The 25,942-nt window shown below is 35.6% G+C and overlaps 1 protein-coding gene across 1 annotated transcript; it reads right to left on the bottom strand.

Moving 5' to 3' along the window:
* Positions 1 to 13,905: 13,905 nt before the first annotated feature.
* On the bottom strand, positions 13,906 to 21,987 carry LOC132311115 (probable beta-1,3-galactosyltransferase 2). The gene is made up of 11 exons (XM_059808848.1): positions 21,472 to 21,987; positions 20,046 to 20,142; positions 19,800 to 19,861; positions 19,483 to 19,694; positions 19,327 to 19,390; positions 16,606 to 16,678; positions 16,211 to 16,331; positions 15,585 to 15,672; positions 15,368 to 15,493; positions 15,145 to 15,254; positions 13,906 to 14,541 (listed from the first exon to the last, which is right to left on the bottom strand). Exons 1-11 carry the CDS (start codon positions 21,582 to 21,584, stop codon positions 14,393 to 14,395), a joined length of 1,215 nt encoding a protein of 404 aa, XP_059664831.1. The 5' UTR covers positions 21,585 to 21,987; the 3' UTR covers positions 13,906 to 14,392.
* Between the last annotated feature and the right edge of the window lie 3,955 nt (positions 21,988 to 25,942).

The raw sequence follows: 25,942 nt of genomic DNA, 5'->3' as shown, positions 1-25,942 counted from the left end.
CAACCTTCCCACCTTAAAGGGATTTCGTCCCCGAAATCCAGCCCCAACCAGAACAAAAAGGCGAAACCAGGATAACTACGGAGTACATCTCCGAGTATCCCATACAACGCGATACAAAAGCAATCCCAAAGCTGAAAAAGAACGCACAGACCAATGTCATTCGCACCCACGTGCTAATGACAGAACAACCTCTCAGAAGGAAAGTGATTAAATGGCCACTGAACAAGTCGGAACTCACACACAAAACCCCAGGTGAGACAAAGGAAGGGAAGACAACAACCGTAAACATCCCTCTATATGAACCATCATACCGACCTAACAACGACCACCAAAAGATCTCCAAGATAACCACGTATCATATCAGGGTACCGAACAAGACGATGTGGCAGTACGAATAGTGACCAGAACCCGCCCACGACGTACCTAAATGTGTGGTAGCAATGACAGTGCCTAGTGCCCGCCCACACTTACTCGTCGGTAAGGTAGCATCGACGGCAACTTGTACTCGCCCACAACACACAACTTTGTATGGTTGTACGGTAGCATGGCAGTATAAGGCACTAATTTATAACCTGCCCCCCACTAGGTCTACCCAAGAAACCTCTCGATACAAATGACATCAATGTCAAAAATGATCATTACCAAAAGCACTACGGAGACCAACATTTTGTGAGAATTGAGATATGGTCCAAAGATGTCTGGCCAGACCATCCTAGCCAATCCCAAAACTCTGACAACAATGCCATAGGTACCGCTATACTTAAGGCCTTAAATCCTCAATACAACAAAACCAACATCTCCAATGTCTCAAAATACCCCTATTAAAACATTAATCAGGAATCCAAAACTTGTCAAGCAAATCAACGCCTATAGAAATCAAAACGAACCTCACAATAAGACATTTCATCGAAAGTCCTTCACATCTCCCTGAAACAGATCAACTACAAGACTACACCGTAATCGAACATCAGATCCACATCCCTATCACGGATAACTAAATACTCAAAATACAAATCCACCAAGTGGCACACACATCAAAATGCCACCAACTAAGGTCACAAGATGAATCTCTCAAAACCATGCTTGGCAACACCAAGCTAAATCAAAATTCCTCAATTTCTATCGATCCATAAACAAACACTGGAACTACGATTCCTCAAAACCATGCCTAGTTATACCTAGGACGAGAAACTCCACAACAAGCCATATCCAACAACGATCCTCCAAAACTCCTCCTAAAAGTTAACCACATCCAGACCTCCAAAACGGAAACAAGTCTCTAAAAGACATTCTCAAAAGAGCATCGAACTCACCTCACAATCAAACAAATCCTCAATGATATGGACACAAGTCCCCATAAAATGATCTCACACCAATCAACTCACTCCGAGCACTACAATTTCGTCAACAACCACAGCAAAAACTCCCCAAGGAAGACACGAAAGAAAGGGAACCACCAGTCCTAAAAAGGACAACACCACAACCCCATCTCTAAAATGAAAGACAACAAGGTCAAAGACTTCACCCCCTATATGGAAGTAAGTCAACCAAAATCCATCAAATCCTCACCAAGGACTCAAAACAACAATGGTGATCCTCACGGACCAACCAACCAAGAACTGTGCACAACGCAACGAAAAGAAGAGACTCACTCCTTGTAAAGTCCTTAACACGAACCAAGAAAAGAGAAGAAACCCTATCCTCCTACAAGTGTCGATATGACAACACGAAAATGGAGCATCCTTCCTATCTTAGGGAAGTGGACAGCTCAAGATGGAACAAAAGTGACAACTCCTCTACAAGGAATCTCACAGCGAAACCCTTATGGAAACCCACATACACTCCACGTGCAACCGAGGGAAAACAAAAGGGAAAACCAACTCTGAAAATCATGCATATGACAAGGAATGCAACTACCAGAAAGAAATCTACTCACATAGATAAAAATCAAAGGTACATGCAACACGTCTCCACATAAGCACAAAAGCATGTCATTAAAGCGTAATAACAGTATGGCATCTCTAAGTATATAAGAAAGGTATGCTAATGCCACACAACAAGAAGGCAAATATATCACAACATCATAAATCATACTACTAACATAGTAGTAAACGAAACTGCAAAAGACAAAATGATGCAACAATGAACCCTTTGGACATCGTGTCCTAGAGTGTCTAAGCAAAAGGAAGGACCAGTCCTAGCTATAAACTGTCTCCAAAAACCAATACGACATCAACCTGTCTCAAAACAAATGTAAGCCCTAACCACAATGGTAAGACTCTAACAATCTAACTCCAAATCTAAAGGTGACACTACAAGTGACGCTAACAATGCAATGCTCTCTCTACCCGAAACATCAATCAATCGACTTGATCCCAAAAGCGTCATCACTCAAGGAGAACTCCAAAGAAAATGGCAACTATAGCCATGCTAACAACAACCAAATCAATCACTACGACTGATCCCCAAAACAAACACCATCATCATCAATCAAAAGGACAACGCCTATCAAAACAAAATCGACACTGATTCCATCCGAACTGCACGTGTAGCATGCCAGTACAGTAGCATAACAGTGCCATGCACCCACCCACAACGTACCCGCCCACGAAAAACGCAAGTTCCAGAGGAATCATCCTGAACAATAAAGGATCCTAAGAGGTCCATAACCTCATAATGGCCCCAAACCAACAAATCCAGCACTATGGTAACGCCAAACAACTCATCTCACGAGAGCCTAAACAAAAGGTGACCATCCACCTACCTTAAAACCAATACTAGGTCGACAACAACTTATACTACCACGAAACTATGACTACAATCACCATCAACCTCAACTCGTGCCTCAATGACCAATCCCGTGTCATGCCAAATATGGAACATAATTATGCATATACAATTCTAATCTAACATACGTCACATGTCATACTCTTTACATTAGAATAAAACAATACTAAACGAACGGCATATAACATATAGCACGTAAGCGCATAAACATGTTATCAACCAAAACATGTTATCATAAAGCATATAAACACATATAGAAAAATTCGTTTGGTAGCCCGTTTCCGATCTCAGATCCTGTAGCAGCTTTTTACCCTCTTGGTCTAGACTGATCTAGGGGCATTCCAGGAATTTTCTTAGAAAAATAAATTCTGGACTTGACATGGTCACATAGAAAACGTGATTTTAGGGAGGGTTTCTTTATAACATTTTTCCAGAAAATGTCATCTCGGACCCGAAAAACCCCGCGTCAAATCTGATTTCCTGTGCGCGTTTGTACTATTTGAAAAAGTCTGTTGTAAGGGCATTTTGGGGATTTCACATCAAAAATAAAATTTGATTTTGACATGGTCAACTTGGAAAAATTATTTTAAGGGGGGTTTCTTCTTCGTGTTTTTCCAGAAAATATCGTTTAGTACCTCAAAACGTCACACGAACTTCAGCATTTTGCCCAGGTTACTATTCACGGCCGCGGCGACGTCAAAACTTTGTTTTGACTTTTCTCTTCCATCCGGACTCTGAATCAAGTGATTCTTAGGTCTAACTTAATTAATTTTTCGCTGTCTTCCCAGTGGTGTGCTCGGTAGCATCCGATTTTATATTTTTCAGAAATGACCATTTTGCCCTTGGGGCTATTTTTGTCCGGTTTTCTTGTAATTCGTTTTCGCTGCTTTCTTTTGAGTTCCGTGACTTCACGGGAAGTCATGGATGTGTCTGAGAATAATTTATATTATAGGTACGTCATTTCTATGTAAAATGACTATTTTGCCCTTGGGGGCTTATTTGTCATATTTTCGACCTTTTACTTCCGCATCAGTTCTCATTGAGTTCCCCAACCTCATGGAAGGTCACTTTGACTTCTTAGAGTCTTGTTTTCCATTTTCGCTTCCGCATTTCAGATCCGTTATCGGATCATCCTTTTGGTTCATCACTGACGCACTGGCCTAAAAATCCGGGCCGTCGCAAAATGTGTTGATGGTTTTTTTGAATTTAAATTAAAAACCACTTTTTAGTTTTTTCCAAAGGGTTGCACCTTTTTCCGAACCATCATAACACATGGTTGCACCAACCCGAAAAGGCAACTTGCTACCTATAAATACCCCCCTTTAGATCATTTGCAAATCATACCAAAATTTAGAGAATTCTTCTCTTTTTCTGAATTTTTCTTCTTCCTCCTCCTCTCTTTAGTCTATGGGTTCGAGCCTTAGTATTTAGGTTCGACCCTTAGTTAGTGAGTCAGAGTCCGAGTTCGAGTCAAAGAGTACTACACCGAGCCGGTTCGCCTATTCCCTTGGTTTGCAGTGCTACTACCGAAGGAAGACAAGTCGTTGTATCCTAAGAGATAGACGCCACTAAGTCCGTTAGCACCATAGCGGGGCGAATCTGTTTTAAGGACATAGAATCAAATTCTAGCCTCGACTTTTAATCAAGTTCTTTTATTTTATAGTTTTTATTTTATTACATTAAACTATATATTATAAGAAATTATATATATAGATAATTATAATAATTATATTTATATATATATATACATTTTATTTTCAAATAATATTTAAATAAATAATATTATAGTATATGGTATAGTTAGACCATATTTTAGGCTACAATCTTAAGACAGATTCTGCTTATACTATAGTTTAATTATTTAAATATTATTATTGTTTAAATTCTGTAAATTTGACTGTGGTCTGTATATTTAATATATATCAGACAAATGGCAAGTACGAGTACTACTATGCCTAATGTTCCCGTCAATCATTGGGAGAAGCCCGAAAAATTCAATGGGACGGAGTTTAAAAGGTGGCAACAGAAAATAATGTTCTGCCTTACAACTCTGAATCTAAGCAAGTACCTAACTGAGACTACCCCAGTGCTAGATGAGGGTGAGACTGACATTACCAAGCTAGGAGCTGTTGATGCATGGAAGCATAGAGATTTCATATGCAAGAACTACATCCTCAATGGATTGGACAACACTTTATATAATGTGTACAGTCTAATAAATACTACTAAAGAGCTTTGGGAGTCACCAGACAAAAAGTATAAAACAGAGGATGCTGGCTTGAAAAAGTTCGTGGTCGGACGATTTATGGACTTCAAAATGATAGACTCCAAGACAGTCATGAGCCAAGTGCAGGAGCTCCAACTAATCTTACATGAAATACATACTGAGAAGATGACATTGACTAAATCCTTTTAAGTAGCTTCAATCATTGAAAAGCTACCACCTACTTGGAAAGATTTTAAAAACTACTTGAAACATAAGTGCAAGGAAATGTGGATCGAAGACCTGATTATCAGGATAAGAATTGAAGAAGATAACTGAACATCTGAAAAGAAAGCCGGGAATTCTTCAATGGTGTCAAAGGCAAATGTAGTGGAAGCTAGACAGAAGAATAAAAAGAGGAAGTACTCTGGCGAAGGTCCCAGCCAAGGAAACTACAAGAGGTTCACTGGGAAGTGTTTCATATGCGGCAAGCTAAGATACCGAGCTAAAGACTGTCGTAGCCGCAGAGCACAACATAACCACAAGAAAAAGACCACTGAGGTGCACATTGCTGAGGAAGATAAGTTGATAGCTGATGTGTCAGAGCTAAATCTTTCAACTATGGTTTCTGAAATCAACCTTGTGAGCAACAATAGAGAATGGTGGGTGAACACAGGAGCTACTCATCATGTTTGCTCTGAAAAGAGGATGTTTACTACCTATGAAGCTATAGATAAGGAAGAACAACTCTACATGAGGAACTCTTTCACTGCAAAGGTTGAAGGGTAAGGAAAGATCAAGCTACTAATGACCTTAGGGAAAGAGCTCACTCTTAATAATGTGTTGCATGTACCAGACATCAGGAAGAATTTGGTCTCTAGGTCACTCCTAAGCAAGAATGGGTAAACTGGTCTTTGTATCTGACAAGTTTAAGCTGACTAAGAATGGGGTGTATGTGGGCAAAGGGTATTTAAGTAATGGACTTTTCAAGTTTAATGTAATGACTGTTGTACCCAAAGCTATTAATAATAATAATAAAGCTAATGATTTTTCTGCTTATATGATTGAGTCATCTGATGTATGGCATGGTAGGGTAGGACATGTTAATTATGATACGATTCATAGATTAATTAACATGGATTATACCTAAATTTAGTATTGATTTAAATAAAAAATGTCAAACATATGTAGAAGCAAAACTAACAGAACCTCATTTCCCTCTATAGAGCGAAGTACTGAACCTTTAGCATTAATTCACAGTGATATCTGTGACTTTAAATCTATACCAACTAAAGGTGGGAAAAAGTATTTCATTACTTTTATTGATGATTGCCCAAGATATTGTTATGTATACTTGTTAAGAAGCAAAGATGAAGCCTCATAAATGTTTAAACATTACAAGAATGAGGTTAAGAATCAACTTGGAAAAAAGATAAAGGTGTTTAGAAGTGATAGAGGTGGCGAATACGAAGCACCATTCGCTGACATTTGCTCAGAACATGGTATTATTCACCAAACTACCGCTCCTTATTCACTTTAACAGAATGGTGTTGCTAAACGCAAAAACCGTACCTTAAAAGAAATGATGAATGCTATGTTGATAAATTCTAGTTTAACCTAGAATTTGTGGGGGGGAAGCTTTGCTCTCTACTAATTATGTTCTCAATAAAATACCTCAAAAGAAAACAAATGTGACACCTTATGAATTATGGAAAGGTCAAAAACCTTCCTATAAATTCTTAAAAGTGTGGGGGTGTTTAGCTAAGGTTGCGGTTCTTACTCATAAGAAAGTTAAAATAGGACCATAAACCTTTGATGGTATTTTCATAGGCTATGCACAAAATAGTAGTGTATATCGTTTCCTTGTACATAAATCAGACATTCCTAATATCCATGTCAATACAATTATTGAGTCAATAAATGCTTATTTCTTTGAGGATATATTTCCATATAAAAATCCTCTTAAAAGAAATCATGATATTGTTAATAGTAATATATAATAGAATATAGACCAATAGTTTATAGGTGATAAAACTAAGGAAGAACCTAGACGTAGTAAAAGAGCTAGAACGTCTAAGTCATTTGGTCCTGATTTTCTGACATATATATTGGAGAATGAGCCACAAAGCTATAAGGAAGGTATGTCTTCTCCTGAAGCTCCTCTATGGAAAGAGGCCATAAATAGTGAAATTGAATCCATCCTGCAAAATCATACTTGGGAGCTGGTGGATCTTCCTCCCGGTGCTAAACCTTTAGGGTATAAGTGGATTTTCAAGAGGAAGATAAAGCCTGATGGTTCAATTGATAAATATAAAGTTAGGCTTGTTGCAAAGGAATACAGGTAAAAGGAAGGCTTAGATTATTTTGATACATATTCACCGATCACAAGAATAACATACATTAGATTGTTACTTGCTATTGCAACATTGCAAAATTTAGAAATACATCAAATGGATGTTAAGACTGCATTCTTAAATGATGAATTAGAGGAGGAAATCTATATGGAACAACCTGAAAGTTTTATAGTTCCAGGAAAAGAAAAAGGTGTGCAAACTTGTAAAATCCGTATATGGGTTAAAACAAGCACCTAAACAATGGTATGAAAAATTTGACAAAATGATGTTGTCAAATGGTTTTAGAATTAATGAGTGTGATAAATGTGTTTATATGAAAAACACTCAAAATGAATATGTCATTGTGTGCCTATATGTGGATGATATGTTAATAATGGGTAGTAATGATGTTATAATCAAAACTACTAAAAAGATGTTGACCAAAAATTTTGATATGAAAGATTTAGTCATAGTTGATGTCATACTAGGAATCAAGATTTCTAGAACATCAGATGGTCTAGTATTATCTCAATCTCACTATATTGAGAAAATATTAGACAAGTTTAATAATGAAGATAGTAATCTTGTAAAGACTCATGTTGATGTAAATCTTCATTTATCGAAAAATACTGGTCTTAGCATATCACAACTTGAGTATTCTCGCATTGTAGGAAGCTTAATGTATTTGATGAATTGCACACGACCAGACTTAGCATACTCAGTTAATAAATTGAGTAGATATATAAGTAATCCAGGAAACAACCATTGGATTGCAATAATTAGGGTTCTAAGATATTTAAGATATACAATAAGTTATGGATTACATTATTCTAGATATCCAGCAATACTTGAAGTTACAGTGATGCTAATTGGATATCAGATACGAAGGATTCTAAATCCACAAGTGACTATGTCTTTACTATTGGAGGAGGTGCCATATCTTGGAAATCTTCAAAACAGACTTGTATTGCCAGATCCACTATGGAATCTGAATTTATTGCTTTGGATAAAACTGGTGAAGAAGCTAAGTGGCTTCATAATTTCTTAGAACATATTACAGATTAGCCTAAACCTATACCCCTATATGTATATATTGTGATAGTCAATCAGCAATTGGAAGGGCACAAAGTAATATGTATAACGGTAAGTATTGGCATATACGTCGATGACATAATATCGTTAGACAATTGCTCTCAAGTGAGATAATTTTAATAGATTATATCAGGTCAAAAGATAATTTAGCGGATCCGTTTACAAAATGTTTGACAACGGAACAAGTGTATAATTCATCGAAGGGAATAGGATTAAAGCCGAAAGTTAATGAGTCATCTTAATGGAAATCCAACCTAGTTGATTGGAGATCCTAAGATCTAGGTTCAAAGGGACAACAGAAATTTTGAATGGCTCACCAGAAGTACTGGGAAGATTTAATCTTCTACCCATTACTATGATGAGACAGTGTTACCTACAGCGATGAGTAGGATAAACTATGTTTTGAATGACTCTTATACCTTAAGAATTCAAGTGGGGTATAGTAGGATATTCTTAATAAGAAGTCATCTATATGAGTGTGAAGTAGGGCGCTTCTATGAGAACTTCTAAGGCTAAGTTTTCTAGAGCACTCATGAAATACCAAGAGTTGTTCAGGGCCATATGAACACAACCATGAGAACCGACTTTGTACGGGAAGGAACTGTGTGTTTGCTATTGTCTTGGTTTACATCAACGGCTAAACAGTTCAAGACATCATGCTCACTGGTTAGCCAGTAAATCCGATAGTAATACACTAGGGAAGGTTTAAGGCCAAAAGTTACATATCCCGATGCAGTTACTTTCCAATAGTACTCTCTCTAGCGTCTGTATCTTCTTCATTTGCAATTTACGCAAATTTTCATTTATATAGGGGATTGTTAGAAACGGAGGCATTAAAAATATAAACTTTGGATGAGATTTTGAATAGATTCCACTAAGAATTTTTTGCGGATCTATAGACGAGCGCGTTCCTCTCCGTAAAGAGATGAACGTGGTATAGTTATTTTCTCAAATCCGTTTCCGGATGAATAAGAAATTAGATCCAAAGTGAGGTGTTTGATAAGCCTAAATGGAAAAAATGTTTAAACCAATTGAAGTTTAAATAAGTCAAGCTTGGGCTTGGGCTTAGGCTTAGGCTTAGGCTTAATTGTAAAGTTTGATTATTCTTTTTACTAAATGGAATTTTGAATTGGGCCTGTATTTGGGCTGGGCTTATTTAAATGTGTGGTTGGTTTTTTGGGTGGTTGATTTTTTGAATTTAAATTAAAAACCACTTTTTAGTTTTTTCCAAAGAGTTGCATATTTTTCCGAATCATCATAACCCATAGTTGCAACCACCAGAAAAGGCACCTTGCTACCTATAAATACCCCCCTTTAAATCATTTGCAAATCACACCAAAATTCAAAGAATTCTTCTCTTCTTCTAAATTTTTCTTCTTCATCCTTCTCTCTTTAGTCTATGGGTTCGAGCCTACGTATTTGGGTTCGACCCTTAGTCAGTGAGTCAGAGTCCGAGTTCGAGTCAGAGAGTATTATACCGAGCTGGTTCGCCTATTCCTTTGGTTTGCAGTGCTACTACCGAAAAAAGACAAGTCGTTATATTCTGAGAGATAGACGCCACTGAGTCCGTTAACACCATAGCGGAGTGAATATATCTTAAAGATATAGAGTCAAATTATAACCTCGACTTTTAATCAGAATATTTTATTTTATAGTTTTTATTTTATTATATTAAACTATATATTATCAACCCTCCCGGCCCCGCCCAAAAAAAAAAAAAAAAAAGATTCAAAGCTGGCCCATGGAATCCCCATGACCCTACATCATAAATCTCAATCCAATAAACACGACCCGATGCATAAAACCCCCCCTCAAAAAAAAAAAAAAAAAGGATTCAAAGCTGGCCCATGGAATCCCCAAGACCCGACACCATAAATCTCAATCCAATAAACACGACCCGATGCATAAAAGCCAAAAAATTTAACGCAGCATCACACGAATGCACATAAGCAAACAAATAAATAATTTATCTACACCCAATTTAAAATTATTAATCACAGTTAATTAATCCATAAAATCACGTGGTATTACAGTCATAATCATTTATTATCTTCCTTTATCAAAATATTTAATTCATTTTACAAGCATATGGTTCCATGGAACCCTGGTTGCCGAACCTCCATGCTCCATGAATATTATAGGGTTTCAACCCTCGTTTCGACAATAAAGTCATTACTATTAGTAATGTGTAGGTTGTTGGGCCATTTCAAAGTCATGAATTCTGAATGCGTTCAAGCACTCTTATTTCACTTTTATGAAGTTAAAATGTTGCCTTTTGAGAATTTAAGCAGCGAAAAAGGAAAGAAAAAAGAAAAAAGAATTTAAGCAGACTTGAAAGAATGAACCACTGATGTTTAAATCCTAAGGTTATGTTCCTTACAATGATTCTCAGTAAAAACCAAAACGGTTTCAGGAAAATTAATTTTTGAATCAGCTTATCTTACATCCAAGTCTTAAGAAGACGAGAGTTTGGGAATGAAATAAAAATTTAAAAGAGCAATTTTTTTAATTTATTAAAAACTTGGGTTGAAAATTTTAGTTCTAAATAAATAAATTAGGCTACTGAGGAACCTAGAGTATAAGTTTAAAGATTTAAATTGAGTTAAAATAAATAAATAAATAAATAATAGTAATAATAAAAATAGTGACGATTCTTACGAAAGTAATAATATCATATTTTTAAAAAATATTATGAAAATCATTCACTTCATCAACCATTGCAAATATAAACCATGTAGTTGTTGTATTGACTTTGCCATGGATGTGACACAAACATATAGATGTATTTGTATTTTGTTTCTCTTAGTCCTCTGTTACATATTCTTAACAAAGAGATTAGTGATTCAAAGAAATATTGTCTTCAGCATCGTTTTTGTCTACATTTACTTTTACACATACAACCATGTACAAGATGAAGCAGTAACTATCCATGTGAAGTAAAACAATAGATCTAAACATACTTTTAGATTTTTATTTTTATTTTTATTTATGTCTAAATCTACTATTTTATTTTACATAGATATTTATGACATCATTTTCTATTCATGTAAATTTAATCAAATGTATCCGATGATACATCCTCCGACTCTATATCACAATTCTCTAACAGTTAATGAGCTAATTTATTAACTCATGGGGTTGACTTGTCCTTTAAAAAAGCCTAATGCGAAGTATGGAATAGGCTCAGCCAGATCCACTTCTCACCTATCTAGAATTACAAACAAGATAGTCGGCCATGCTGAATAGCAACCCTAAAGTTTGGATTGGAGAGAAAGAGCTTAAGGGTTTATTTGATTAGTATTTGATTAGCATGAAGTAAATAGAAAGGAAAAGAAAAGGAAAATATTTAACTTTTTTAGGAATTTGGTTAGCATGAAAGAGAAAATTTTCAGAAAAGTAATTTTCTTGTAATTGCTTAATTTTCCTCAAAATTTTTCTGATATAAAACACAGGAAAATTTTACTTTCCCATAAAAGTGGTGCCTTCACATCTTATTTTCCTATTATGCCCATGCCACCCTCCTCACTTTCTCCAAAAACTTCTATAACAAGTGAGCTTCATTCTTTTGTAAATTGCTTATAAGATCATGTAAATACTAATTTAATTGTATATAGTTTTATATCAAAATTAAATTTTTTTTTTTCCTTCCACAATTAATAATTTTTGAGAGTGATATATATATATATATATATATATATATATATATATATATATATATAATATTTTCTGAGTATTTAGTAACAAAGTGTTAAGTGAAAAACTAGGTTAGTGTCTTTACGTATATAAGTTTTTGAATTATAATTTAATTCATATATATATATTTTTATACATAGACTTTTCATGACTTTAGAACTCAAGTTGTCCAAAGATGAAATTTCTTCTCTCTCCCTGGAATTCATCCACTACAACTAATGGCAATTGATTTTAAACTTATATAAAATAGACCCATTTTTCAACTGTCCTTAGTTTTTTTTGTTTATTTTTTATTTTATTGGAAAGAAATACAACTCACCCACCCACTCGAGAAACAAAATCCTCTCATGCGCTACAAGAGAACTTGTGTCATCCGGTGAGTTAAAATGGTAAAGGTTTAAAACATACACACATACATACAGGATATTTTAGGATATGTGTTAGGAAAATGTTATAATGCTGGTAAGGAGAAAGTTGGGATGTACGTTAGGAAAATGTTGTGATTTAAGGCCAACGTCCCAACATTTTCCCAACATGTATCCCAAACAAGAGAAAGAGATGAATAGTAGGATGCTGATAAGGAGAAATTTGGGATAAGAAATGTTGTGATGTAAGGCCAACGTCCCAACATTTTCTTAACATGTATTCCAAATAAGATAAAGAGATGAATAGTGGGATGCTGGTAAGGAGAAAGTTGAGATGTACATTAAGAAAATGTTGTAATGCAAGGCCAACGTCCCAATATTTTCCTAACATGTATCCCAAACAAGGTAAAGAGATGAATAGTGGGATGTTAGTAAGGAGAAAGTTAGAATGTAGGTTAGGAATATGTTGTGATATACAGTTTGTACCAAGTTATGTTTATTTATGTATTTGTATAATAAGTGGGATGTTGGTAAGAAGAAAGTTGGGATGTTGGTTAGGAGAAAGTTGGAATATAGAGTTTGTATCAAGATATGTTTATTTACGTGTTTGCATAACAAGTAACTTATTGCGGTGAATTGTTTTCTGACTTGTTTGGGTAGTGACGTGGCTCAACAAGAGCTAAGCAATGTTTTTGGGTAGTGACGTGGCTCAACAAGAGCTAAGCAATGCTCACCGGCTCGAACAAGAGAACTGTAGCGTTGGAGAGGATTTTGAGATTCCCCCAACCGATCTGAATATGTAGAAGACAACTAACTTGACCACCTATATTTTAAGTTACTTGGGCTAATGCACATGAGACCATACAAAGAAGGGGTAAATGCAAAGAGAGGACTGAAAATACTCCCTATCAACAACTGTGTCTCTTAGTTTTAAATAGACTCGAGCACAATTTCGGGGGCTTAGAGAGTGATTGGTAGAGTTCTCTAACAATTTCGTATTCTTCTTGCGGCATAATATTATTTGTGTGTGATGGACAGTTTCACCAGAACAATCTCACTGGAAGAACATATTTTCACATTCTCAAGTTAAACCTTCTAGTCATCGACACTTTGAGTGAATTCAACTCTAGCATTTTTTTATTAGCGAGGCAAAAAGCCCCTAAGACAATCAGGCACCCTAAAAACCTACCAAAGATGCTCCATTACACCAGCAAATATCATAATCTTACAAGAAAAAGGCAGCCTAATGATGGACACTGGGGGAATTTATTATTATTATCATTATTAGTTTGGAAGATGAAACCTTGAATTTTTACGTCCGAATTTACGGCTCGCTTCACTGGGGTTCCAAAAAAAAATATTAACTACTCAAAATCACCGAGTTCACTCTAATACAATTAGTTCCTCGTATTGGCTCGTCAAATGAGACAAGTTAACATTCAATGTAGATTTTCCATAATGAAGCTTGAAAATGAAGCAAAGTGATTACAAAAATAAGGTACCTTTATCACCAACCAATTTACAATAATGAAAAGCATACAAAACCCATCAAAGTGCAAGAAAAAAAAAAAAAAATAACTAATTTATAAACCAAAAGGCAGCAAGTGCTTCCCCAAGGATTGGCACTTATTATGCGTCTTTGAGCCGTGGAAGAAACAATATGTTCCTCAAAGCATCAAAAGAATGGTTGATTCCAGTCTTGCTCCTCTACCTCTATCGGATACATACGCGGGTCTCTCTCTAGCTAAAATGGAGAAGAATCCCATCGGCAACCTCTCTCTCTCTCTCTCTCTCTCTCTCTCTCTCTCTCTCTCTGTGTGCAGTCTGATGCTTCATACAAATTCCCTCGTCATCATATCCATAATACAACAAACTCATGAAATGCACTTGCTTCCTCCAGAGGTTGGAAGACATGTTTTTCAGAAAACTGCACTCCACAAAGCATTTTCACCTTCCCCGCACCGCCGGTGGACCTCCTTAATCCTCTCAGCGGACTTGCAAATCCCACTGCAGCTCCAATCGAAGGAAGCAACACAGATATTGCCTGCTTGAGCCTTCCACTCACAATCTGTGGTAACAATTGATTTCTCCAAAGCATTAGTTTCACATTCTTTTTGCATAAATATACACCCTTTAACCAACATTTTTCCTTCCTTATTTTTCTTATTTTTTTTGAGAGAATAACATGACCAAAATCAGATGACAGTACAATAAGGTATGGTACTAGTCTCTATTCAACACTAGAATAAACGGCTATGGGCTTAGAATGTTGGGAGTGGTGTCGACCCTAATTAAGTGAAAAAACTGATATGCAAGCTGCCTACACCTGTACGTCTGAATGTGATCTAGGTATATGATCAATGCAATTTCCATGTCATAAATTAAGGAGCACCAGAATTGGTGCATGGCATTCTGCCTTGTTAAATTTGAAGGGCCAATCGGGTTGGTCATTGCCTTATAAAACAACTGAATACAAAAAATGAGATGGAAGGCATATTTCATAATGCCTCTGGGAGACTACATGAAGGTCCCAAATTAGACTTAGATATTGACAATTGATCCTCAAAACTATCCCTACAAGAGCCCTCAATTTTTTTATTTTTTTATTTGATAAGTAAAGAGCCCTCAATTTTTCAAGGGGGAAAGAATAGACAGAGTCATATATTGTTACCAGGTGGGGTTCCGCAACATAGTCTTCGATCATCTATATGCTCTACATCCAACCCAATAAACCATGATCCCAAGGAGACATCCTCATTAGCATACTTGTGTAGCACATGCCTAAGTTGATAAGAATCATGAGATTAATAAGATAGGATATAAAACAAATTAAAACATAAATGAGCCACTTATTTTATTATTATTATTTTTTAACAAGAGCAATAGATACTTACTGGTTTATTGATACATAATTAGCCAAATCTTTGGAAATAGCATATAGCTGCCCTGTAGCATGACGGAAATACTTGTTTCCCTCCTCGCCAAATTTCCAATACTCAGGTTCATGATATCTCACTCCCCTGTTAATAAAGATGCAATTTAGAAACAAAAAACAAAGACACAGTTTGCCAAAATTCAAGCAACATAAGTTTTTTGGAAAGCTTAGCTTACTTTTGAGCAAGGACAGGACCTGATTTCATGCATCCAATATAAACCCTGGATTTTGACCTATGCCTAGCCAAGGTTGCTCCTAGAGTTCCTGCAGTTATTTTACAAAAGGATTAAAAACAATAAAAAAAATAATAATAATGCATCATTTTTTGAGAGACCGTGTATCTTATAATATCTCAAATGCAAATACTGACACGGTGTTTTATTATCAATATTTAACCTTCATCGTGAAACCAATAGTACTACGAGAAGAACATTGTGTAAACTAGGTTGTTTTTCAACTACCAAAATCATAGTTTTAAGTCTAAGCATACGATACCAACGGAATCATGTTTTTGGGAATTGCATGGCTAACCACTCTTACATTCCATAGTAGTCAACACACAGGTTCTGGGTTGCATGACAAAACAAAATCAAATAATATTTTAGTCCTTTTTAATGGAACAAGAAATTAACCAACTTAAAAAATAAAAATAAAAAAGGAAGTAAAAAGTGAGACAGGGAAGGAATTTTAAGCTTCAATGTGTAGTCCTTTCCTACTCTATTTATCCTATAATAACACAGAAAATGTAAACAAACCAAAAATACTACCAAGCCACAACATTAATCGATATCTGCATCTTTACCTATATTTACATGTACATCATCGTCAACTTTGACGTAGAAATCTGCATCCCACAGAGCAACGGCAGTGGCAAAATATGACTTCGTCTTGGCAGACAGTTCAAGGTATCCCTCAACATGTTCCTATTCACATTGCATTTAAATAACAGGAGGAGAACAATCAGTCGACTTCTTTGATTCATCTATAATAAAAGTGCTACAGGAGTGCATGTGTATGTGCCCATGGTTGAATGTGGTTATAGGAAGAGAGTAGAAGTGCTCGTTAGTGCGAATGTGGGTGTAGCCATGCTTGTGCATGTGACAGGTGAGCAGTTGGGTAGTTGAGTACGAATGTATTCTACAGACTATAGCAGATAAGAATGACAATGAAAAGAGAGAGAAGAAAGAACATCAGTACCAGCCTCAAGAAGTCTCCATGCTTCCTGTCTTCTGCTTCAATTGCTCTATCGAGAATACCACCTGATGTAGCACTGATGACAAAGGCCAATTGGGAAAAGGGAAGAAATTAGACTCAATCTATCATTATCTGTGTAGATTAGGAATACAAGAATGTCGACATACATCAGACAATTTCTTAAACCTGTTTTTGTACTAATGGTTAAGTTTGCCCTAAGTTCTCAATATGTTGAGCAATTTATGGTATCTTCTATTTATTAGTAGTTTGTAGTTTATAGACCTTATACTAGTATTAGTAAAGAGTAACTCCATCACGAGAATGCTACCCCTGTCCTCTACTCTTTCTCCCCACCGAGATTGACAAGATCTAAACAGTAACATTATAATTTGGCAGAACCAGAATCAGCAGCAATACTGTGGTAATTCCTCCACAGAAAATAAGCAATGAAGAAAATTTCTAAATCTCAAAGTGTGCATTAATATATGTAATATTAGTTGCCACAACTGTAATTACATCCTCGATTGATGGCAATTAATCAACCCAATTAGTACGACCATAACATGACTTTTAGTCTACAAAAACAATGAGATATAAACGTACAAATAAGAGAGAAAACAGTTCTTGAGCAGCTCATATGTCTTTATGATTAACCTCTACTCTGCCAAACTGCTTCAAAAATGTCTCCAACTGGGGAAGCATAACAAATTTGAGTAAATTAGTTTTCTAAAGAGGTGTTTTCACAATTTGAGTCTAGTATTACTGTGATTTGTCAAACTAGGTCCACCATGAATAACCAAAAAGGGAAAAGAGGAGGTCAACTGTAATATCGTTTATCCTCGCATCATTATAGAACAAATTGACTTTTTTATTTCTAGTTGATACCGTGTCACAAAGATGGGTTAAACATTTTAAACTTGGTAATTAAAGGGCTTCCGGTCTTCTGATTCTAGTTTTGAATGATGCATTTCTGATTAGAGTTTTTAATAAATTCTTTGAATTAGTTTATATTTTAAACTTTGGGAGGGAATTGAGGAAGGATGGAGCAAGTCCCTATTGTATAAGGGAAAGATGGAGGGGAGGGAAAGAAGTCAACTCCTTGTTTTCCTTTCCACTCAACCAAACAAAAAGGGGAGAATGACACCTTCCCTTCCCTAGGGATGTCTCATCCATCCTACTACCTATCCTCCCTTCCATCCATTCTTCCATCTTCATACCAAATGATAGTAGTTAGTGCAGTAGAAGCTAGCTTACAAGTTGTAGACAGTTCAAGGTCTTAACAACTTAGTGTTTCGGTGATGAGTACTTCAAGTCAGGAAGACAAGGAAATAAGCTAAATATAGACATAAATATCATTCTAAGAGAGTGACAACTATGTAATGAAAAAGCTGATATTTGTCTTTCTTTGTTCAGAAGCTGGAGTTGCCGGAAACACTAGGAAGCAATTAGACCAATCTCCCAATCTTTTCTCCTATACTGTCTTCTCATTGTTCAAAATTTTCTCCTTTCCCTGTTAACAAAATAATAATTTGTTCTGATTCATGGTAGTTTCCTGGACGTTCTGCCAGAGATTTATCAAAATATTACTTTGGTACCCATAATCTAATGAATTAATATTTGAAAAAATTACAAAGAAGTCCTACTTTTCATTTTATAGGACCATCAAGTCCTATCAATGAATATTAATATAGTAAATTCGTTCATTGATAACACTTGATGACCTATAAAATGAAAAGTAGGACTTAAATGTAATTCTCCCATGAAGATTTTTAGGTGATTAAATGGAATTTGGGCATTGCACTATCAACAAATGTGATTCGTTTAGAACATAAAAGGTTGAATTACTAAGCATCCATATAATTTGACTACATCAATATATGCTAGTATTTCAATTCAGAAACATTTTTGCCTCACTTTCATCATGTACCTAGTGAGGCAGCCATTAAAGATCTTTGAATCTTTGAGAGTTCAAGATTTTTTGTAGCATAAAAGTAACTCTTCTATTCAAATTAAACTTTAGGCTACAAAGATATTTTTGTATTGCAAAGTTATCTGCTACTAGTTTTGGTATCACACCTACGCAATGATTAAGGTGGTGACATTGCAAAACCATCTTTTGTCATCTTCTGTATGCAAGGAGCACAAAATTCAATACCCCTCTAAAAAGTAAGGTATAAGATAACAAGCAAGAAGGTAAAAGTTCTTATGGACCAAGAACAGAATTCAATGTTACCTATCAATCCACATTTGGCCTGTACAAACCAAAAATGGATGCTAGAAAGAGTGTTGAATAGTGATTTTAATCATCTAGGAGTCTAGTTTGGGGTTTTCCTAATTTGGCTTCTTTGAGTCTTTGCTTGACTAGTAGCATCCCTTGTATTATGTAATAACAGTAGCAAACAAGTTGCTACAGTCATTAGCTATGAGGATCAAGCATTATTTGGAGTAGTAACCCTTCTCATTAATATATAAAGTTAAATGACATAATTATGTGAGTGCTCATTTGTGACCGGTACCAATCTATCATTATATCAAGTTCTAAATTTTGGGACTGCATCTATGCAGAACTTGAGATTGCGATATGATAACTAACCAACTTTTATGTTTTCTTGTACAAAGAGCACAAAATTCAACAAAGGTTTTGAGAGAAAAGAATAGCCATGAAAAAATAAAAGAGCTATGTGTACTTAATCAAGACCGTTCCAAATGTTCTCTTTTACCCACCTGTGACCTATTACAAATCGAACTATGATGCCCTTTTCTTCCTCAAGCTTCTTCCGTTTATCACCTGCTTTCAATGAAATAAGAAAAAAAATGTTTATGAATAAATTTATTTAACCAGAACCGGAATTACTAATTGAGAGACAAACTGGTATGAACCTTGAGGCATCCAAGTAGCACGCACTGAGTCTCTTCTCTTACGACTGCTAAAAGCAGTGTTAATGCCGATAACCATTAGATATTTTCTTTTCTCAGTCGGTTCTGTAATCCTCAGGTCTCCAGATAAAGGGGAGCCACTAAGTATAGAATCCTGTGCAGCCCTTGCAGCAGCCAATTCCATCTCCAGATTTGAAATTGTTTTATCCAGTGTGCTGCACTTTGTAAATGGTCATAAATTATGCATCCATGTAAATACATAATGGAAAATATTATTAACCTCAGTAAAATTTTAAATTTAATAGCCCTAGTTGACTTACTGTATAGCATTATGTGTCTTGGAAACTTCCCCTAAAATGTCCTTTGACTCCCTTTTTGCATCCTTGTGGTTAAAACATAAACACTCAAAACAGGTTACAATCCCATGATTATTTAGTTTGAAAGACAATAAAAAGAAAATTAACCAGCAAAAAGAAATAAAATAAGTACGTGTCTGCTACCGATACATGGTCACATCCCCACAATTGCAAGGGAGGATAAAGTTTCATTGATAGTAAAATACTCACTGTTCTTGGATCACAACCCTCGGAGACTAAGTTTAGCCTTTCATCTTCAATTCCTGCTGTCCTTGACATGCCTTTAGCTTCTGGCATTTTCCACATTCTATCACCACAATAACCGAATTAATATAATATAAATATTCAAGAAGCTCCATGCAACATGAAAAAGAATCACAATAAGCAATATTATATCACGGAGGGAACAGATCCAGCCCTAATTTCTTCCTAACAAACATGCTAAAAATCTCAATTAGAATTCTTATATTCCAATTATATATTTCAGATATAGGATTACTACATGCAATTATCCTAAGTCGTTAAAGTGCCTGAACTAAACTCCATCATTTTTACAGCTTCTGACTACTACAATTGTTAAGTTCTTAAAACATGGCATTAATTCAAATCCACATCCCAAAGTTCCAACTTTAGGATGGGCGACCAGTTGGGCTGATTACTTGGACAAAAATAAGCCGCCAAAGGAGGAACAAATCCACCCAAAAGTAGGTTGGCATGACTGCCACCACCGACTGATGTGCCGTAAACATCGGCCGCAAAGCACATAGGTATTTGAACAATAACAAAAGTTTAAGTGGTTAAATCGACAGTTGTCCTATTGCTTCCATCACTATCACCATGAGATCAAATACTTAACTTCAAAGCATTTATAATCAGTAAATAGGAAATGAAAGTATATGGAACCAAAAAAAAGAAAGGAAAAAGACACAAGAATGGAAGGAATGGAGGGGTTGAAGAAGAGAAGGCGAAAAATGCCAATGCCAAGCAGTTGAAGGGACTAAACACACCAATGGCACTATGACCACACCCACAAAAGGTGGGGAGGGATAGACCATTAAAATGTTCAGAAACATTCAAACTTGAATTACCCTCCTCTCAAATCGTAATATCTATGTCGAAGCAAACCGACAATTAACACAAATTTTACTTTAATTTCGATCTGCATTTCTAACATAAATTTCAGATGTTCCCCCAATCTTTAAATTCAAATGGAGAAAAAAGATGAAAATGAGACCGTGACAATCAAAACAACCCAACCCACCCACCCTCCTTTTAACTTTTTCCTTTTTCCTTTTTTTTTTTTCTAGTTTTGCCTGATGAATTCGACACACTCAATCTCCATCACCATAACATCAAAATATCTTAAATGACTAATGCAACTCATATTGAAAGCATACACATTTATCCCACAAAAAACCAAACAAAAACCAACAGAAAAGAACATTAAAACAAGGACTTTGAAACCATAAAAAATTCTTCTCGCTATGGGTAGGCATATCAATTAAACACACAATTCACGGAGACCACCAAAACCCATTTCCAGAATTCACTAAAAAATAACAAAATTTGAGAAATTTAAGACACCCATGTCATCAAATTGAACAATCAATGAGCCAGAAGAAGGGGGAAAAAATACCTGTCAGTGAAGAGCATCCCAGCACAGAAGCATCCAAAACAAAGAAAAAGAGTCAATTTTTGAGATAAAACAGTCCTTGAATTTGAATCTACTCCTCTGCTCTTCCAAGACATTGTTTACTTCTTTTGTTTAACCAAATTAATAACTAAACTACAACGAAACTCATTCCTATCTTGAGTCAACTTTGGCAAAGAAAGTCAGAAACAGGTCCAATTTAATACCAAATCGAGCTACACAGAAAGCTGTAGCTCGGTGAAGATGAGATCAAAACAGAAAAACAATTCCTATTGTGTGGATTTCTCTCTCTCTGTTTATGACTCTCTCTCTCAATAAATATATATACACATATATAGTAGTGTATGATTTTCTCTCACCCAACTCTTGTTTTTTCTCTAAACGATCGATGAAATCACTCTTTTCTCATCGGTTAGAAGTTGTACATCTGAAGAAGGAAGAAGGGGAACACAAAGAGGTGGGTATTGGTTGTGCGTGGAAACTGAGGAGACCCACCAACTGTACAATGTTCCAAAACTTAAATTACTAAACCGTCCTTAACAAACCTGCAAAATTGTCGGTCACCGTTTGCAGTCAATGTAAGAACTTCAGGTTTTAATGCCCACCTCATTGCGCTACAAGTATATAACTTTCCATCTATAACTATGACTTTCAACCAAATGACCCCACAGTAAAAAAAACTTGTCACCTCTCACCCGTGTGAACAAATTTTTTCTTGCGGGTAATGTGTCGATCAATATTATTAGGGGAGAATTGCAAAAAATAAAAATAAAAAAGACCATCGACTATTACTCAGTCAGTTATGGAAAAACACCTTTATGAATATTTTTGGTAAAATACTCTCTTTAACTATTCTAATAGGTGTTTTTAACTCATGTTAGTTTAAGTGATTACGTTGAAAAAAAATTTTATACAAGATTTATCCTTAACATATTATTTTTCAGACAATAGATATATATATATTTTTTGTCTCTGTTTTCTCTCTCTTTCAAGCACGTCTTCTCACTCCTTCAAACACAAGCCTAACAACTTGTAACGCCCCAAATCCCATGATCCGGTGCATTAACCAAGAAGACCCAAACCCGACCCGATATCGAGTGCAAAATATGAAAGCGAAAACAAAAGAAGATCGAGATCACTAGAGGCAAACACGGCCTCTAGGATAACAAGAGAACCTCATAAGGAGTCACAAGACTCAACTCAAAGACAAATGCGGAAGCTAAGTCAAAATGGACATAATAAAAAAACCAAGGGTAAAACGGTCATATCATGACAACTATGGTGAACGAAGTGTACGTCATTGGATAGCCAGCTCAAAAATAATAAATTTAGTCTCAAGAATGACCTAAATTGTGCTGGTATATATGTTTCATGTAACATTTAAGATATAATAAACATTATACTAATATGTCATAAGATAATTAACAATATACTAAGAAATCATTAATTAAATATGCAACTCTATATTTAATTAAATATGCAAAATAAAGTAATAAAATAATAATAATAAATAAAGAACCTGTACCGAGGCTAGTATTGAATATTATGTCCTTAAGACAGATTCGCCTCGCTATGGTGCTTACAGACTCAGTGGCGTCTATCTCTTAGGATACAACGGTCTACATCCACCAGCAGCAACATTACAAACTCGTGGATACGGCGAACCTTCTCTGTGTAATACTCTCTCTGACTCAAAAATGCATCTGTACTATATAAATGCTGAATTGAGTACAATCCGAACCAAATAGTTCGAACCAATCTTAATATGGCTCGATGAAATTGGATTAGGGTCTAAGTGATTCGGACCACTTAACCTATGGTTTAAACCCACTTGGGTTGGGTTCAAGTCTAGAGAGGGAGATAGAAGAAAATGAAAATTAATGATTTGCAAATGATTCAAAGGGGGGTATTTATATGCAAAAAGGTGCCTTTTCGGATTAGATGCAACCCTTTGGAAAAAACTAAAAAGTAGTTTTTAATTAATGTGTCTTTTCGGATTGGGTGTGTCTCTTTATCATTGGACACAACCATTTATATGTGTCTCTTCACACTGGACACATCCACTCCAATTGGTTGCAATGGTTCACATGGTGTCTGTTTACCAATAAACACATCCATTCCAATAGATTGCAATGGTTTACATGAATAGTTATGTCTATTGGTTTTGAGTTGTAACCCTTTAGAAACAGATACAACTCTTTGAAAAACAAATGCAACCCTTTAGAAATAGATACAACTCTTTAAAAAAAAAAAAAACTAACTTTTAATTTAAATTCAAAAACTAACCACCCATTTAAATAATCCTAGTCCAAAATTAAAGGCCCAATCCAAGATTCCATTTAGTAAAAAGAATAATTGGACTTTACAATTAGGCCAAGCCCAAGCCTAAATTTGGCTTATTTAAATTTCAATTAGTTTCAACATTTTTTCCATGTGGGACAAATACTTTCTCCATTTTGCATACCTATTTAGGCTTATCAAAATATTACACTTTGGAGCTAATTTCTCATTCACCCAGAAACGGATTTAAGAAAGTAAATATACCACGTTCATTTTCTTGCGGAGAGAAACGCGCTCATCTAGAGATCCGCAAGAAATTATTAGCGAAATTTATTCCAAACCTCATCCAAAGTTTATGTTTTTAATGCCCTCGTTTCCAACAAATTGTACTTAAAACAAAGAAGTTATGACAAAGTGAAGAAACGATTTCAAAACCCTAAAAATGGGCTCAATGCCCTCTGTTGACCGATTGCACCCATATGCGATCGGTCACATCCACAATATACCCAAAAATGACTCTTTGTCGACCAATCGCATCTCAATATGCAATCAATCGCAATCCACTCCAAATGTGTCAAAAACCTTTGAAAAAGCTGCATAAGGTTTCCAAGTACCTACATGATACCCCAAAAGACCCTAAGCACACCCGAAACCTGTCCCCGAACATTAGGCAAACGCCCCAAAGTGAATGACATAAAAGCCCATAAATCTTGGCATGGACATGAAGATATAATATACATGTGCATAGGTGGCACACACAAGTGCACAAATGATATAGAAGGCACACGTTAAAAGAAAATGGCTCATTGGCCTCAATTACATCATCATGAAATCTCTTACTCATGCATATGCCGAAATTAATACATTGGTTTACAACCTCAAGGGAAAGAAATACAATGTCGAGTTTAATTTCAAAAATATATAACCATAAATACATCAAATATATATCTAAGTCCATAATGAGTCAAAATGATTCTTCAACTTTAACAGTTATCCCAAGCGACTTATTTCCTGAAAAATATTAATAATATAGGGCTGAGCACAACGGCTCAGTTGGATTAGTAGATTACAAAAATAGATTACGTCCTTTGGAATCCCTAAGGACATGTAAGAATGTTTCGCATCCCAAGGATGAAAAGTCATGCTACCTAGAATCTAAGCACCATGAAAATGAATGGGATCATACACCCTAATTCTAACTACTGTAGCATAATATTCCAACTCAATTCAAGCAAATCATAAAATCAAGTCAAGTATCAAATGAAGTTCCTCATCAAATTATGTAAATAAACAAGTCCTAAGCCACATATAGCACATTATCACATAATGTCTACCACAATAACTCGATAATGATAAGATTCACATAATCTCATGAATTATGAACTTAACACAATCCTATGAACTCCACCATGACACAACTCATCCATATGAACGCCATGATGCAAAAATGATGAATGCCCCATGCCGGAATCACGTTCTGCACATGATAATAAATTGGTGCACTTTCACACCCCATTGGCCAATGTAGAGTAGGGAATAACAACCCTTGGGCACCAAGCCCTTTTTTCAAAAATTGGATAACATCTATCCATCAAGTAAACCATCAATGTCATGCTTACGTAACCCTTGCACTCATGTACCAAATGATAATCACAATGTACCCATGGCCAAAGTAGCATTTACACCATGACCTACGCATGATGAAAATTATATAATATATTCCAATGCCCGAAAACAAGTCAAACAACACACGCAAACAATAAACAAGCACCTAGAGTGCATAATAGCTCATATGCAAATAATGCCCGAAAATGATCACAAAATCATATATAGTATTGAGAGGTGTAATACCCCTATATTTGGGAGAAATTATGTAATTAAATTAATTACTTTTAATTGAATTTAATTGATGTATTAGTTTTCAAATTGGTTATCATAGCAGTGGACAATATATTTTTATGTTAAGAAATACTTTGTGCTATTCGCAGCCAAACTTGAGGAAGAGTTTTTTTTGAAGTGGAGGGGACTAATGCAGGAAAAAAATTTAGTCAGACCAACAAGTCCATTTTTGACAAACCAATAGTGTTTTGTGGGTGGAAACGACACATTGAGAAACACCCACTAGCTTTAATTTGTGGATCATATTGGTTTTCAGCTGAAAACATTCGTTTAGAGC

The sequence above is a fragment of the Cornus florida genome, unplaced genomic scaffold (assembly GCF_030987335.1).
Source record: "Cornus florida cultivar Cherokee Brave unplaced genomic scaffold, ASM3098733v1 CherokeeBrave_3.0.0_Hap2_Chr06, whole genome shotgun sequence".
Taxonomy (NCBI): Eukaryota; Viridiplantae; Streptophyta; class Magnoliopsida; order Cornales; family Cornaceae; genus Cornus; species Cornus florida.
This window is presented reverse-complemented; position numbering and strand designations above follow the sequence as displayed.